This window comes from Equus caballus, chromosome 8 (genome assembly GCF_041296265.1).
Source record: "Equus caballus isolate H_3958 breed thoroughbred chromosome 8, TB-T2T, whole genome shotgun sequence".
Lineage (NCBI taxonomy): Eukaryota > Metazoa > Chordata > Mammalia > Perissodactyla > Equidae > Equus > Equus caballus.
This window is the reverse complement of record NC_091691.1, coordinates 2836287-2850340: the sequence shown is the minus strand read 5'-3', so window position 1 is coordinate 2850340 and position 14054 is coordinate 2836287. Positions and strand designations below refer to the sequence as shown.

The following is a 14054-nucleotide window of genomic DNA, read 5'->3' as shown; positions in this document are numbered from 1 at the left end:
TCCCACTCCTGATTTTTCTTAGTCTGTGTCTTTTTTGGTTGAGCATGAATTCTAGCTGCCAGGATCTGCCAAGTGAATTTGAGGGAGTAGAAGTGATAGGAGTACTGCTACATTTCATTTTATAGCTCCTAATTTTCCTGCCCAGGATCCTCTGACTCCTGCAGCAACTTCATCTTTGTGTGAAGTTGACAAAGACCCTGCTTATTAACTGTGTCCTCTCTTTGCACAGTGCCTGGTCACCCCCATGCCCTCCACCTGCCACACTGTCTCCCAGGGCCTGCATGTCTGGCTCGTCCTTTCCTTCTTGCCATGCAGGTCTCAGCTGAGAAGGCACCTTCTCAAAGAGGTCTTCCCTGGCCTTATCACTCTCTGTCCCATCTACTACTGTACAGCTTGCTATTTGTTTCTGTCATGTGCGCCTCCCCCAGCAGATGGCATCCCTGAAACCAGGGACCTTTTCTGTCTTGCCGTCTAACATCTAAGGATCCCTGGTGCCCTGAGCAGTGCGTGATGTAGATTACTGCTCAGTTATGTTTCTTGAATAGATGAACTTAAAGACATTCATTCATTGATCCGGAAGTGCTTGCTGAGCACTCATCATTCTGGGTGCTGTGGGGGTTATGAAGGTGAGTACTTTATTGTTGCCTCTTCTCATTGCCCAGGCTCATGGTCTGCAGGTGAAGGAAGGATTGTGTCTTGAGAGTGCTTTGTGGTTGACATAAGGGAGACCTTTTGTGTGGATTGTTTTCTTTTCTTGGATGGATTGGAAATGTTCTCTGAGGGAGAAATCCTCTTGGATCTCATCTTTTCTTGAGTTGATGTTTCTTTTCATATATTGTGTTTGGGTTGATGAGTTCTTATCCATTCATCCACACTCAGCTCAATGGCCCCTCTCCTGTGGAGCCTTCACTAACTTCTGGACAGTCGTCTTACGCTATGTCCCATGTACCACCACCCAGATTGTGTACAAGTCAACCATCTGCTGTATTTGCTGCAAACCTGTCTCCTAATAGAAATAAGTAACGGGAAAGACAGCACGCTCATTACCCTCACTCTCTTGAAGTTGGTGTGTATCTTTTCATCCATGTTTTTCTATCTATTACGTATTGTGTATCAGTAAACAGTACATAGTCGCATGTGTTTTTAAGTTTTGTATACAAAATACCTTATTAGGGGCCTGCCCGGTGGCATAGTGGTTAAGTTTGCTTCGGTGGCCTGGGGTTTGCTAATTCAGATCCTGGGCAATCTTCCTCACCAAAAAACCTACCTTTGAAAAAAATGTCACTTAGGGGCCAGCCCAGTGACGTAGCGGTTGAGTTTGTGCTCTCCGCTTCGTGGCCAGGGGTTCGCCAGACCTACACACTGCTTATCGAGCCATGCTGTGGCAGCATCCCAAATATAAAACAGAGGAAGAGGGCACGGATGTTAGCTCAGCACCAGTCTTCCTCACCAAAAACAAAACAAAACAAAAAACCCCACAAAGTTTTAAATTTTGGTGTACTCACACAATAGGATCCTATAGAGCAATGAAAATAAATGAACCAGATTTACTTGTATCAATGTGAATGTATCTTACTGAACTGAGATGAATAAAAGCAAGCTGCATAAAAAAAGAAAATCTTACTATAACAATTTGAGATTTTTTTTTTTTTGAGGAAGATTAGCCCTGAGCTAACATCCACCACCAACCCTCCTCATAAAAAAAGAAAAAAAGAATCCACACTAGAGAAACTGTCACATGTACACATAAAACAACTTCTGGTAGATGTTAACCATGATACAGTTTATAACAAAAACTGGATAAACAATCTTAATGCCATCATTAGGAGAATAGATAAAAAAAATTTATGGTAACAAATATTTACAGCTGAAGTGATATGATAATCTAGGATTTACTTCAAAATAACATGGGATGGATGGGGAAGGGTTAGATGGGGGAATGGCTGTGCCAATCTTCCTTTACTTTATGTGGGATGACGCCACAGCATGGCTTGACGAGCTGCACTAGGTGTGCGCCCAGGATCTGAACCTGCAAACTCAGGGCCACAGAAGCAGAGGGCGAACTTAACCACTGCACCACCCCGCCGGCCCTCTAGTGTGGATTCTTATGAAAGGAATTACTAGGTTGCAGGATTTGCACATTTTCAACTTTAAAAACTACTTTCGAATTGTTCTCCAAAATAATTTTATACTTTTCATGGCAGTATGGGAATTCCCGCATGTCTCTGTCAGCTCTAGGTACTACAGACCTAAGTGTTGATACCAATCTGAGAGGCTGAAGTGATATTTCATTGTTCTTAAGTCTTCTTTTTAATAGTTTATGATTATTAGTGAGATTGAGTATCTTTTTGTGTTTATTGGCCCTTTGGGTTTCCTCTTTGGTAATTTGCTTGTTCATATAATTTGCCCATTTTTCTGTTGTGGTGTTTTTCTTTTTCCTGTTGACTTGTAGAGTTCTTTATGTGTTCTGAATTCCAGTCTTTTGTCTGATATATATGTTTCACCAGTTTTACGTGTATGTGTGTGTGTGTGTGTATTTAGTTCTGTCTCTATGCAATTTTATGTGGCATGTCTTTTAGCTTTATATATAGTGTTTGTTTTACAAAATTTTAAATTTTAATGTCAAATTTATCAGTCCATTCCTTTATAATTTCTGGAGGGTTTGTTGTTGTTGTTGCTTTATTTAAGAACTCCTTTCCTCACACAAGATTATAAAGATATTCTCTATATTAATCTAAAAGTTCACTTTTATTTTTCACATCTGGTCTTTATTCCACCTGGATTTTATTTTTGTTTGTAAGATAAGGTAGCGATCTGTTTTACATTCCATGTGGATGACCAGTTGGTTCCTTTTCTTGAAGAGTCTGTCCTCTGCATTGGTTTGTAAGGTCCCTCCATTCTCTGTCCTTGTGTGTGAGGGTTTGTAGTTGGGCTCTCTTCTTTCTGTTGGTTTAGTGTCTTTTCCTGTGCCAATACTGTATTGTCTTTGAGACATCTTGGTTCCTGCTAGGATTAATCTGCTCACCAACTATTCGTCACATTCTCTTGGCTATTCCTGGCCCTTTCTTCTTCCAGAACATTGAAGATCAGTCTGTAAAGTTTTGTGACCACCCCGTCCCCACGGAATTTGATTGGAATAGCATTGACCTCGTGGATTAATTTGGGGGAGAGTTGCCATGTTTATGTGATTCTTTCCAGTTGTGAACATAGTATCTCTCTGTATATTTAGGTCTTATACTTTCATATCCCTTAACACAGTTTTATAATTTTTTCCTTAAAACTCTTCTGTTTATTTTGTTAGATTTATACCCAGGTATCATTTTTTTATTACTATTGTAAATATTTAAAAATTAAATTTTCTACTTTGTGTTAGCAAGCCTGTAGGGACACTTTAAAAAAAAGTTTCTCTTATGCACAGCTCCCTTGCTGTTGCTTTTATTAATTCTAGTAGATTGTAGATTTCTCTGATTTTTCTATGTAGACATTCGTTGTCCATGAATAACTGTTTTTTCCCCTCCTTTTCCATCCTTATAGCTCTTTTTTTTTCTCTTATGCTCTTGGCCAGGGGTCAGGAAAAGTTTTTCTGTAAAGAGACGGGTAGTAAGTCTTTTAGGCTTTGTAGGCCATAGGGTCCCTGTCGCGACTACTCAGCGCTCCCATTGTAGCACAAAAGCTGCCACAGACTGTATGTGAAGCAACATGGAAAAACTTATGGATGCTGAAATAAGAGTTTCATACAATTTTATTGTGTTACAAAGTAGTAGTATTCTTTTGATTTTTCTCAATCATTTAAAAATGTCAAAAGTAAATAAATAAAATAAAATTGTCAGTGCCATTCTTATCTCCTGGGCTGTATAGAAACAGGCGATGGCCCGAACTGCCTCATCGGCCGTCATTTGTCACCCTGGTCTAGAGCTCGCTCTCTCTCTTTTTTTTTTGAGTAAATTTTAAACTGTTGACTCTTTCTTTGCTGATTTTCTCTTCTTAAGTCAATTATATTTTTGGAATAGTGTCCACATAAGCATAAAGTTGTTCACGGTGTTTGCTTGTGATTTAAAAAGTCCCTGTGGTACCTCTAGTTATGCCCGCTTTTGCATTGCTAAAGTTATTTATTTGTGCTTCCTCTCTCCTTTTTTAAAAAAGAGCAATCTTTACTGAGGTTTATCTAAATTAGTTTTTTCAAACTATCAGGTTTTGGTTTATTGATCTATTTTTTCTTTGCTTTCTAGTTCGTTAATTGCCACTTTAAATATTATTTCCTTTCGATTTACTTGGTGTTTTTTCTGACTTACTGAGGTGAAAGCTTATTTCAGTGTTCACATTTCTAATACATGTGTTGAAAGTTATAAGTTTTCCCCAAGTACATTTTTAGCTGCATGCCATCAGTTTTGACATTTGATATTTGCTGTCTTTATGTGATTGATTTCTAATTTTATTGAATTATGTTCAGAGGATGTAGTCTGTATTATATCTTGTCTTTGGTATTTGTTGAGACTTGCTTTTTATCTGGTTGTGGTAAAATTCCCATGGATGCTTCAAAATAATGTGTATTTGCTAATAGTTGGGCATAACAGTAGCCGTTGGCTCTCACATCCGTAGACATCATGTATTGTTCACATCCTTGTGATCCTCACTACTGTTTGTCTGAGAGAGATTCCCTCAGTCCTAATGGGACTTAGCATCTTACATTATAACTATTTGTGTAATTAACTTCCCCTCCAATGGAATCTGAGCTTCTTAAAAGTGGGGACTATGTCGCACCATGCTTAGCATAAGGAGGTGCTCAGTAAATGGGGAGCAAGTGAATGGCTAAACAAATGAGTGAAGAAGTTCCTAGATGGCATACAGTATCTTCTAGCAGCTGGTAGAAACTGATTGGGTATACTAGAAGGAAGGCAGCTTGGCAGGCCCCTGAGGATGCCAATGCCAGAGGTGGGTCCGCAGCAGCTCCCGCTGTGAGTGACAGGTGCTTTCCAGGAAACAGCCCCAGCAGACATGCCTCCTCAGACTTAAAGAGCTGATAGAGTGGTGGTCTCCTTGGGGTCCCCGCTATGCCAAGCCTCTCCTCAGGTGTCTCTTCCTGCCTGCCGTAGGTGAGAGTTCTCCAGAAGGAGCTTGCTGTGTCCGCCTCTGAAGACACACACCCCTACAAGGAGGAGCTGGAGACAGCCTTGGAGCAGTGCTTCTACTGCCTGTACAGCTTTCCCAGCAAGAAGAGCAAGGCCAGGTACCTGGAGGAGCACTCGGTCCAGCAGGTGAGGACACTGCACCTGCCCCTGCCCCAAGAGTGGGGCTCGGGAAAGCAGGGGCTCTGAGCAGTCGCAGAGGATGTCATGTTGGCCAGCGTTCAGCTCTGAGGTCCCAGGTTGGAGTTGCGCAGGAGGATGAGAGATGTGTCTGATCAAAGGAAAAGGGTCTTCCTTGCAAAAACCAGCTTCATAAATGTTGACTAATCATTCAAAAGTGCAGCACGGCAGTTGTCAATAGGTTTTTTTCTGATTTGGATATTACAAATAATTCGTTAGAGGTTTCTCATTTTTTTGTGGTTTTGGTTTTCAGAGCACTGTTGGGTATATTATCTCATGGCTCCTCAATACTGTCAGTTAGTTTCTGATCTTATAGATTCCATGCTCTGAATGTAAGCTGCTTTGGACAGGGCTCCTGCTGCAGCCCCTTCACAGAGTGTGGACCCCCGGGCCCAGAGCAAGCACTTGGTCAGTCTTTGTCGACCAAGTGACCAAGGGGGCAGCTAAGGCGTGGAGAGGGTCAGTAACCTGCCCAAAGTCCCCACTGCTGATTGATCCCACCCTCTGGTTCAGCCATGTGGACTCATAAAGTGCAGCCCTCAGTCTCTAACATTTGTTTTTATAAAGACCACGCTTCCACCAGTTCACTTTTCTGCGCTTCAGACACTCGAGTTTGAGGATTACAGTGGGCACACAGATTTTTTAAAGGATACAGGACTTGTTTTAGGCTAATATATTATAACCTTGTCTGCCTTGACACTGCATTTCTGTGGAAGAACTTTCCCTTTGTGCTTTACCCTGACTGCACTGTGATCTGCCTTTTGTCTTTTTTCAAGGTGGACCTTATATGGGAGGATGCCCTGTTTATGTTTGAGTATTTTAAGCCCAAGACCCTTCCTGAATTTGACAGTTACAAAACCAGCACTGTGTCTGCTGACTTGGCCAACCTCCTGAAGAGAATTGCCACCATTGTGCCCCGCACCGAGAGGCCAGCCCTGAGCCTGGACAGAGTCTCAGCCTACATTGAGGGGACCTCAGCTGAGGTAGGCACTGATGGGGAGGGTGATGGGGCTGCGTCCCATCCCCTTCTCCTCCAGCGCTGCTGCTTACGTGCCTTGGCTTCTTTCTTTGCACCAAAAGTCAGGCCATGAGAATCTGTTCCCTCCTGATGTGAATGATCCTGGGTTTGCAGCATAACTGGTCACGCCAGAGTCCCTGCCTCCACTTCCCCTTATCCTTGCCCTCTCACCTGCCAGGTACCCTGCCTCCCAGAAGGGGCTGACCCCTCCCCTCCAGTGGTGAATGAGCTGTACTACCTCCTGGCTGATTACCATTTCAAAAACAAGGAGCAGTCCAAGGCCATCAAGTTCTACATGCATGACATCTGCGTCTGCCCCAACAGGTTGGTGACTGAGTGTGGGGCCAGGCTGGCTGCAGGGAGCTCAGCACGCTCTTCCCTAGACCAGTTTGGGATTTCCCTGCCCATAGCACAGAGACCAGGGAGAAAGGAAGGAGGAGGTGATTTAGCATCTGCTGTTACTAGGAAAGGCAGGTTCTCTGTAAAAAGAAGACCAGCAGAGAAGGCTTCTTTCCAGAAAACCCCTGAGACAGGCATTGGAATCAAAGAAGGTAGGAGGTATCTATCTGGGTCCAGGCCTGCAGGGCAAGGAGGTGCTGCCTGGCTCCCTTCTGTTGGTTTTGTGCTGCCTCCTTTCCTGGGAAGTTGGCTGATATGTACCCTTGCTTCTTCCACTGCAGTGTCTTAAATTGTGGTTGTTTTCTTATTTTTTGGGTGAGGAGGAAGGGTAATGGAAACCACTCAAGGGAGAAGTTCTCTTTCCTTGTTCTGATGCAGTGTGTTGTTGGCAGTAGCGATTGTCACGAAGGTCTATGTAGGAGAGCTCATTGTACGTGAGGCTCATGCTTTCTTCCCACTCAGCCCTGGTGGCTTTTTCTTACAATGTAGTGATTGGCCTGCTCATCCTGAAGGGCCCTGCTAAGCTCAAAAAGTCTGATTTGCTTAATTGAAAGGGAATATTTTCTCATTGCTGCCACAGCCTTAGGTCATGGTCAAAACAAGGCCACCCTCTGTGGCTGACCTGCATCTGAAGGATCCAGAGTAGCCTCTATAGGCAGCCCTCCCAGAAGTAGCAGGGGTCAGCCCACAGTGGCCGCCCTTGGACTATGGGTGAGCATGGAGCCTCCTTCACTCAGGGGAAACTGGAGAGCTCTACCTTGTCAGGACCCACCGGGCCAAGGGGAGAGGAGCTGGGATCTGAGGGGAGAAGCCAGTTTGCACAACTCTGTAGCTGTGGGAAAGGTTCTCCCAGGTCCCCTTTTGCTCAGCCTGTGGTTTCCTCCAGGCTAGAGCTGTGTGCTGGGCCCTGGCTGTCCTCCCCAGGCACACTGTGGATCAGTGCGGTGGAGCAGATCTGCGCTCAGGCTGGCTGGTGCTCAGTGCGCGAGACAGCGAGTAGCCACCTTGTCTGCACCGCTGCTCCACGTCTGAGAAGTGAGGCGGGTAACAACCGCCTGTCCATGGGAAGGTGGGAGCCTGGTGTGGCATCTCTCACCTGACAGCCCTCTGTCAACGACGTGAGGGTCATGATGGCTCAACTGGGCCTCTCTCCAACCTGCACACCCACCTGCTCAGGTAGTATCACCCCATCAGGCCTGGCTTGCTGAGAGCCCTGCTGGAGAGGCGGGGTCTCCTCTGAGCACTGGCCTCTGGGCCTCCTCCGGTCTCACCCCAACAGGCAGGTGCCGGGGGAGACTTGGGCTCAGTCTGATCTTCTGTGCTAGGTAAAGGGGAAGTTCAGATTTTGATTTTTTTTCTTTAAATCTTCTGAGCGCACTGGCTGCAGGTGAAGCCCACAGGAGATGGCTGGGTGGATAGTAGAGTCTTCTGGCTGCAGTGTTTGTTCGTGATTCCTGCAGGAAAACAGAGTTGTGAGGACACTAGTGATAGTGTTTTTCTCTACCAGTGTTCACCATTCCTTCTGCTCTTGCTGAACTGGAAGTGGGCCAACTTGGCAGGCATTTTCTGGAGTGGCATTTGGAAGGGGGAGGCTGGGAGGGGCCCAGTATGGCTCATCCCTCTGCCGTAGAAACCACTCTGAGCCCAGCCCAGACCAGGCCTGCCCTGCAGAAGTAAGAGCCCAGTGCAGGGGAGAGAGAGAAGAGAAGAGATACTTGATTTGTTTTTAAAAAGTTAATGGCAAGTTAGGTAATATTTGGCCTTACCTAGTCCAATATAGCTTTCCTTAATTTAAATTCCAGGTTAACGTTTTTGTTTGCTTTACCACAGAGGGGGAGTAAACAAGGCAACAAGATTTTTGTGTTCTACCATTTCGTATTAATTTCCTAAAGATTTTTGCAAGACTTTTAAAAGAATAAATAAAAAACAAAATAAGTAAATAAAGCCCAGTGCAGCCGCTCTGGACACGTCCTCCTTCTGAGCTCACATTGTCACCAGCCCTCAGGCCCCGCGCGTCCCTGTAGGTGAGCACTCCTCAAGTGTGGGTTTTGCACTGCTCTGCTAGGACTGGGGACTCACAGCAGGACATGGCTCTTGGTGGCACACAGAGGAGCATTTTAAGTTTTCATGACGACACATCTGTGTCCTTATCTGTGGCAGGAGATAGCGGTTTCCATTTTGGTACTCATGCAGGCACGTGGGCACGCGCCGTGATGTGGTCTCTTCCCTCAAGGCGAGGGCAAAGGGAGTTGCTGAAGGCACTCCGGGAGTTGAGAGAGGAGACTCCTCAGTGTGCAAGGAGCGCTGACCCTGGTGGAAGGGCCCTGACAGAGTTCCTGGCTGAAGGGGAGTTTGACGTCTACCCCCATGCTCCCTGCCCCAGGGTGGCCTGAGCTACGGGGAAGACTCTGTAGCCCCAGATCCGCAGGCTCCTGAGGAGGAAAGGGTACGTTCAGGACCCCCCACACAAGGGGTGAAGCCTTCAGTTGTGCTGTCCTCCTGTCATCGTCAAGCCTTCAGGTCTCTCACTGTTCCTTTGTTCTCACCTTCTCTTCTTTGGGTGCCTGGAGCAGCAAAAGCACGTGTGAGCTTCACAAGGTTCCTCTGTCCTTACCCCACCTCAGGGACTGTCCAATGGTTCAGGAAGCCAGTTAGCCAGTGTTCAGGTTAGTGTAGCAGCCGGTTAAGAATTGTTGGCACGTGGAAGGTAGCATCAGTCCACATGATTGCTGCCTTTTCTGTTCTCTGTAGTGGTGCTCAGAAAATTCCAGACTGTCTCAAGTCCCCGGAAATGGTTTTGTTCTTGGTATCTCTGTGACTCTTCATTCTCTCAGAGAGACTTCTGCATTCTCATCCTAGGTTTCTTTCAGGTGATCTCAGAATGGTAGGGTCTCAGCTATCTTGTGGTCCCCTCACTCTACATCTTGCTGCTGGGAACTAAACTGGAGACGGCAGGGTCTACTCAAGGTCCCAGAGGGAGAACAGGGTAGAAGCCGGGTGGTGGCAGTCTCAGGGGCCTCGGCTGCCCTGTACTTCTAGTCAGTGAGTGAGCTGACGGCAGGCTCTGCCAGTGTGGGGTTAGGTAAGCTGGAGTGGAGCCTTCCCGTTGTCTTGGCTGGGCCACTGCTGCGATGCCTTCTGGAACACCCCTTTTCCTTTCCATCAGAGACATTCTCTGGGTAACCTCTCAAAGCAGGGGAGCAGAGTCCAGGAGCCCATCAGTGCTGGGGAGCACAGTTTGGGCTTGGGTTGGTGATGATTCTCTGAGAGCAGTTGCTGAGTGCCTGTGAGGCACTGGCTGACTTAACATGCATGTCTTGTGGTGCCCCAGCAGCTCTTCTTGTGAGGTAGGTCATCTTAGATATATTTTGTGGGTTAGGAACCGAGGCTCAGAGACACAGTTGGTCAGGTCATGGTCATGGATTAGTGAATGGCAGAACTGGGCTCTGAGCCTGGTCTGGGAGATGGGCTCCCACGGTGATGTCTGCCTTGTCCTCCAGGCTGTCATGTCTGCACCGCTGTAAGGGGAGTGGTCTGTTTATAGTGCTTTTGTCATGACCACAGGTTTGATTCCTGGGCAGGCATGGCCCTGGCCCGGGCCAGTCGCATTCAGGACAAGCTGAACTCCAATGAGCTGAAGAGTGATGGGCCCATCTGGAAGCATGCCACACCCGTCCTGAACTGCTTCCGGCGGGCCCTGGAGATTGACAGCTCTAACCTGTCCCTGTGGATTGAGTACGGCACCATGTCCTACGCCTTGCACTCCTTCGCCTCACGCCAGCTGAAGCAGTGGAGAGCTGAACTGCCCCCTGAGCTCGTGCAGCAGGTGAGGAGGGCTGCCACGGGGGGCTGCCATCCTTCTGTGTGACTGGAGCACTCTCGGGGTCAGCAAAGTCCTGTCCTGTCCATTCTTTGCTCTTGTCTTTACGACTTTGCTGGGAGCTCACAGGTGATTCTCCCCGGAGACTCAAGCCATGCTGTGGTCAGTAACAGTGTGGTCCCTGGTCTTTGGACACCCCGTCCAGTGTGGGTGAATTCAGGGCCAGGCTCTTGTGACCTGGCTGGTCAGCTATCAGTTTTAGGGCAGTTGAGAGGCAGGGGAGGGGCTTGACCACCGGAAGTAGCTGTTTCTTTCCTCTTCCCTCAGAGTTGCTGATTGAGTCCTTGTAAAATCCTTGACACTGTGTTGGGAATTGTGAAGTCCCTCTTGGTAGGGGCTTCCCCTGGTGTGGGATACCGAGGTCTGTGTTCAGCAAGGTGCCCCTGACTCCTTGAGATGGAAGTGAAGGAGTCACACCAGCACACTTAGGCTGGTGTGGCAGTAGGACACCACAGCCCAGAACGGTGTCCCAGGAAAGCAGAATGCCGAAGGGATCTGTATCTTGTAGTGACATCTGCAGTCAAAACCCAAAACAAGATGATGGCCTTGTTAACACTGTCATGGGATTGCTAGGAGGACTAGATGAGAGAGACTAAGACTCATCACTGAGACTCTCAGCCACAGCCGTGCCGCCATTGTCCTCTGAAAGCCCCTCTGTCCTCGAGGGGGGCCTGTGTCATCATGCCCGGGGCCCTGCTGCCCCCTGCTACCCTACAGAGCAAGACACAGGCTCCCACACTCCTTGGCCTCGCGATGCCCCTGACCTCCTAGCGTTGTGCTAATAAGTAGGGAAGGTCCCAGCCCTGCAGAGAGGTAACAGCTCTGTGTCACTTCTGATTATGAAAGTGAGGTGTGCTTAGTGTACAAGTTCAAATGGTGATTAAGTTTGGTTGGTTTGGGGGAGTTTAATTTTCCAAGTCTTATGATAACATGATATGACCTCCTTCACCTCTGCAACGTAAATCCACGAGGTTACTTTTGTAGAAATATGCAAGGGCTACATCCCTCTGCCAGGATTCTGTGAGTCCTTTGTGCCTTTGAAGATCGTGTTGTGGTCTTTTCCTTGGCCAGTTGTCCTCCCTTCTTTGGGAAGTTGTCAATCATGTTAATTGTGCCTGGTCCTCAGGTGTAAAGGCTTTGCCTTCATCATTTTCATCAACTTCATGAAATCCCACATCTTTCACAAGATTTGCAAAAAAAAGAGTTTTACTTTGCAGTAGATTTGTATTATATTATCACGTTAAATATGAAAATCAGTGAGAGACTGACTGAAAAACTAATGAAATCAACTGGGCAGAAATGGGCCTTCGTGAAAATGCTGGATGGAGGTGCTGCAAACTCAAACAGTGAACATTTTTGTGCTGTGATGGCTGTCGCCTCCATGTCCTTTCCTGCTCCAACAGCTGTGAGGCCTTGGATTTTTTTTTTTTTTTTTGGAGGAAGATTAGCCCTGAGCCAACTACTGCCAATCCTCCTCTTTTTGCTGAGGAGGACTGGCCTTGAGCTAACATCCATGCCCATCTTCCTCTACTCTATACATGGGACGCCTACCACAGCATGGCTTTTGCCAAGCGGTGCCACGTCCGCACCCAGGATCTGAACCAGCGAACCCCGGGCCGCCAACAAGCGGAACATGCGAACTTAACCTCTGTGCCACCGGGCCAGCCCCTGGGGCCTTGGATTTTTCAGACATGGGGTCCTGCTGGACGTCAGTGTGCTGTGGGATACACTTTGAGAAAGCCTTAAAAAGGCTGAGATCCCCTTCTCTCTCTGCATATTTTACAGTCTCTGCACATCACCTACACTTGCAAGGGCAGGCCGGAAGCACGACCCTGGGCCCCGACTCGGGCTGTTGTTTGAGGTCTCGTCCAGTGACCTCACCTTCTTCCCATGAGCTCTAGGTATCACCACCCCTGAGCCCAGAAGGGTTGTCTCAGGGTTCCAGGCTCTTGGCACCTTGGCCCCAAGGTTTTCCTACTCTTTCTTGGCCCAGATTGTGTGAGCCCTACAGGTCAGCAAGGACGCTGGCTCCCACACCTGTCTGGGCATCAGAACCTCTTTTGGTGGGAGAGGGAAGCTTGTTAAAAGGCCTCACCAGGGGGAAAAAATGGGGGGAGGAGAGCCAGTGTGCCCCTTGTTTTAACTGTCCTCTCCTTTAAAAAATGACTCTTAAGTTATACAAGGGACACATTCTTCTTTAAAACAATTACAACAGTGAGGATAAATCCACAATCTTTTGACTGCCCCCAAACCCCAATCTGGTTAGTCCTTTCACCCCTGCCTCAGAGGGACAGAAGGACTTGTATCTTTCCAGATATCTTTTAAAAAATACTGTTTCATGCATACATGTGTACTCCTAGAAAAAACCCCATGATTAACCGTTAGTTTCTTTCTTCTAGCCTAAATGCTGCCGTAGTGTATGTGGTGTTCAGCTTCCTTTTCCACTCAGCACCATGTTATTGAGCTCTGCCCATGCCCGTGCAACCCTGTGTCTCTGTGACTGACCTGTGCAGAGGCCCCTCACTTGATTCTGTTTGTGTTGCAGTGGCCCCAGGGCCAGGCAGGCCTTCCCTGCAACAAACACCAGGAACACCATTACCCTCCACTGGGGCTCAGTGGGGGGTGGGGCACCATCCTTGGTATGCTTCCCCTCACCTTCTGCCAGTGATGCCCAGTAAGGTTGAACAGAATGGAGGTTTTCCAGGAAATACATGTGATGAGAAGTTTGAGTGCCCTTTCTGCCATTAGCACTTGTGGATTTTGTTTGTAGGGCTTCTCAAGAAGAGGGAACTTGTGGCTCCCCCAGGAAGGGGCAGGGAAGGCAAGAAGTGGGTGGCAGACAAGAGGCCCATGTCGACTCCCCACACACCTCTTCTGCTTGCCTTGTTCTTCCGCTGAGTAGTTCCTGGCCTCTGCAGCTGAGCTCCATGTTGATCCGTTGGAAGCCGTTGACCTGGGTAGCTCAAGTCCTGAAACTGGGCTCCCACGCCATCTCTTGGGAGTGTCAGGGGTGGCAGGAGAGAGATGAAAATCTGCCAGGGGTGTAGCTGTCCCTGCAGGCAGGGAGGGAGGGAGGGAGGTTTCACATCATTGCCAGGGGGAAAACTGCCTCACAGGGCTGCCCTGTGCCTCCTGGGTTCTGTCCACCTCTGGGGTGGCAGTTTCCCACCCACACGTGTGTCCCGGGGACACAGCCCCTTGGTTGCTAGAGCTATGTCTGGATTTGTTGTGTCTGATTGGATGGGCTGTAGGACACCTGTTGACAGTTACCTGAGCTGCTGTGCGCTTAAGCTTCTGCCTTCAAACTCACCGAAGGTGTCTATTGTAGGAAAACAAATGGTTTCCCCATGTTGTCAATTCTCAGGCAAGGGGAGAGGCTTTGGAGGCAGAACCTTCTAGCTGTGGCCTGAGGGAGGAACTTGACATCCCTGCTGTGGTTTTGGCTGTAGAT

General features: G+C 47.7%; 1 protein-coding gene across 5 annotated transcripts in view; it reads left to right on the top strand.

Moving 5' to 3' along the window:
* Positions 1-14054, top strand: part of CABIN1 (calcineurin binding protein 1) — a 149655-nt gene that overhangs the window by 47401 nt on the left and 88200 nt on the right. For all 5 annotated transcript variants that reach the window (XR_011441284.1, XM_023646723.2, XM_023646719.2 and 2 more), the window contains exons 21-24: positions 5094-5255; positions 6083-6289; positions 6503-6648; positions 10288-10549. Coding sequence is in view for 4 of the 5 variants with exons in the window: in XM_023646723.2 (XP_023502491.2) it covers positions 5094-5255; positions 6083-6289; positions 6503-6648; positions 10288-10549 (777 nt within the window). In the remaining variant the exon portion in view is untranslated. The remainder of the gene's footprint in view (positions 1-5093; positions 5256-6082; positions 6290-6502; positions 6649-10287; positions 10550-14054) is intronic.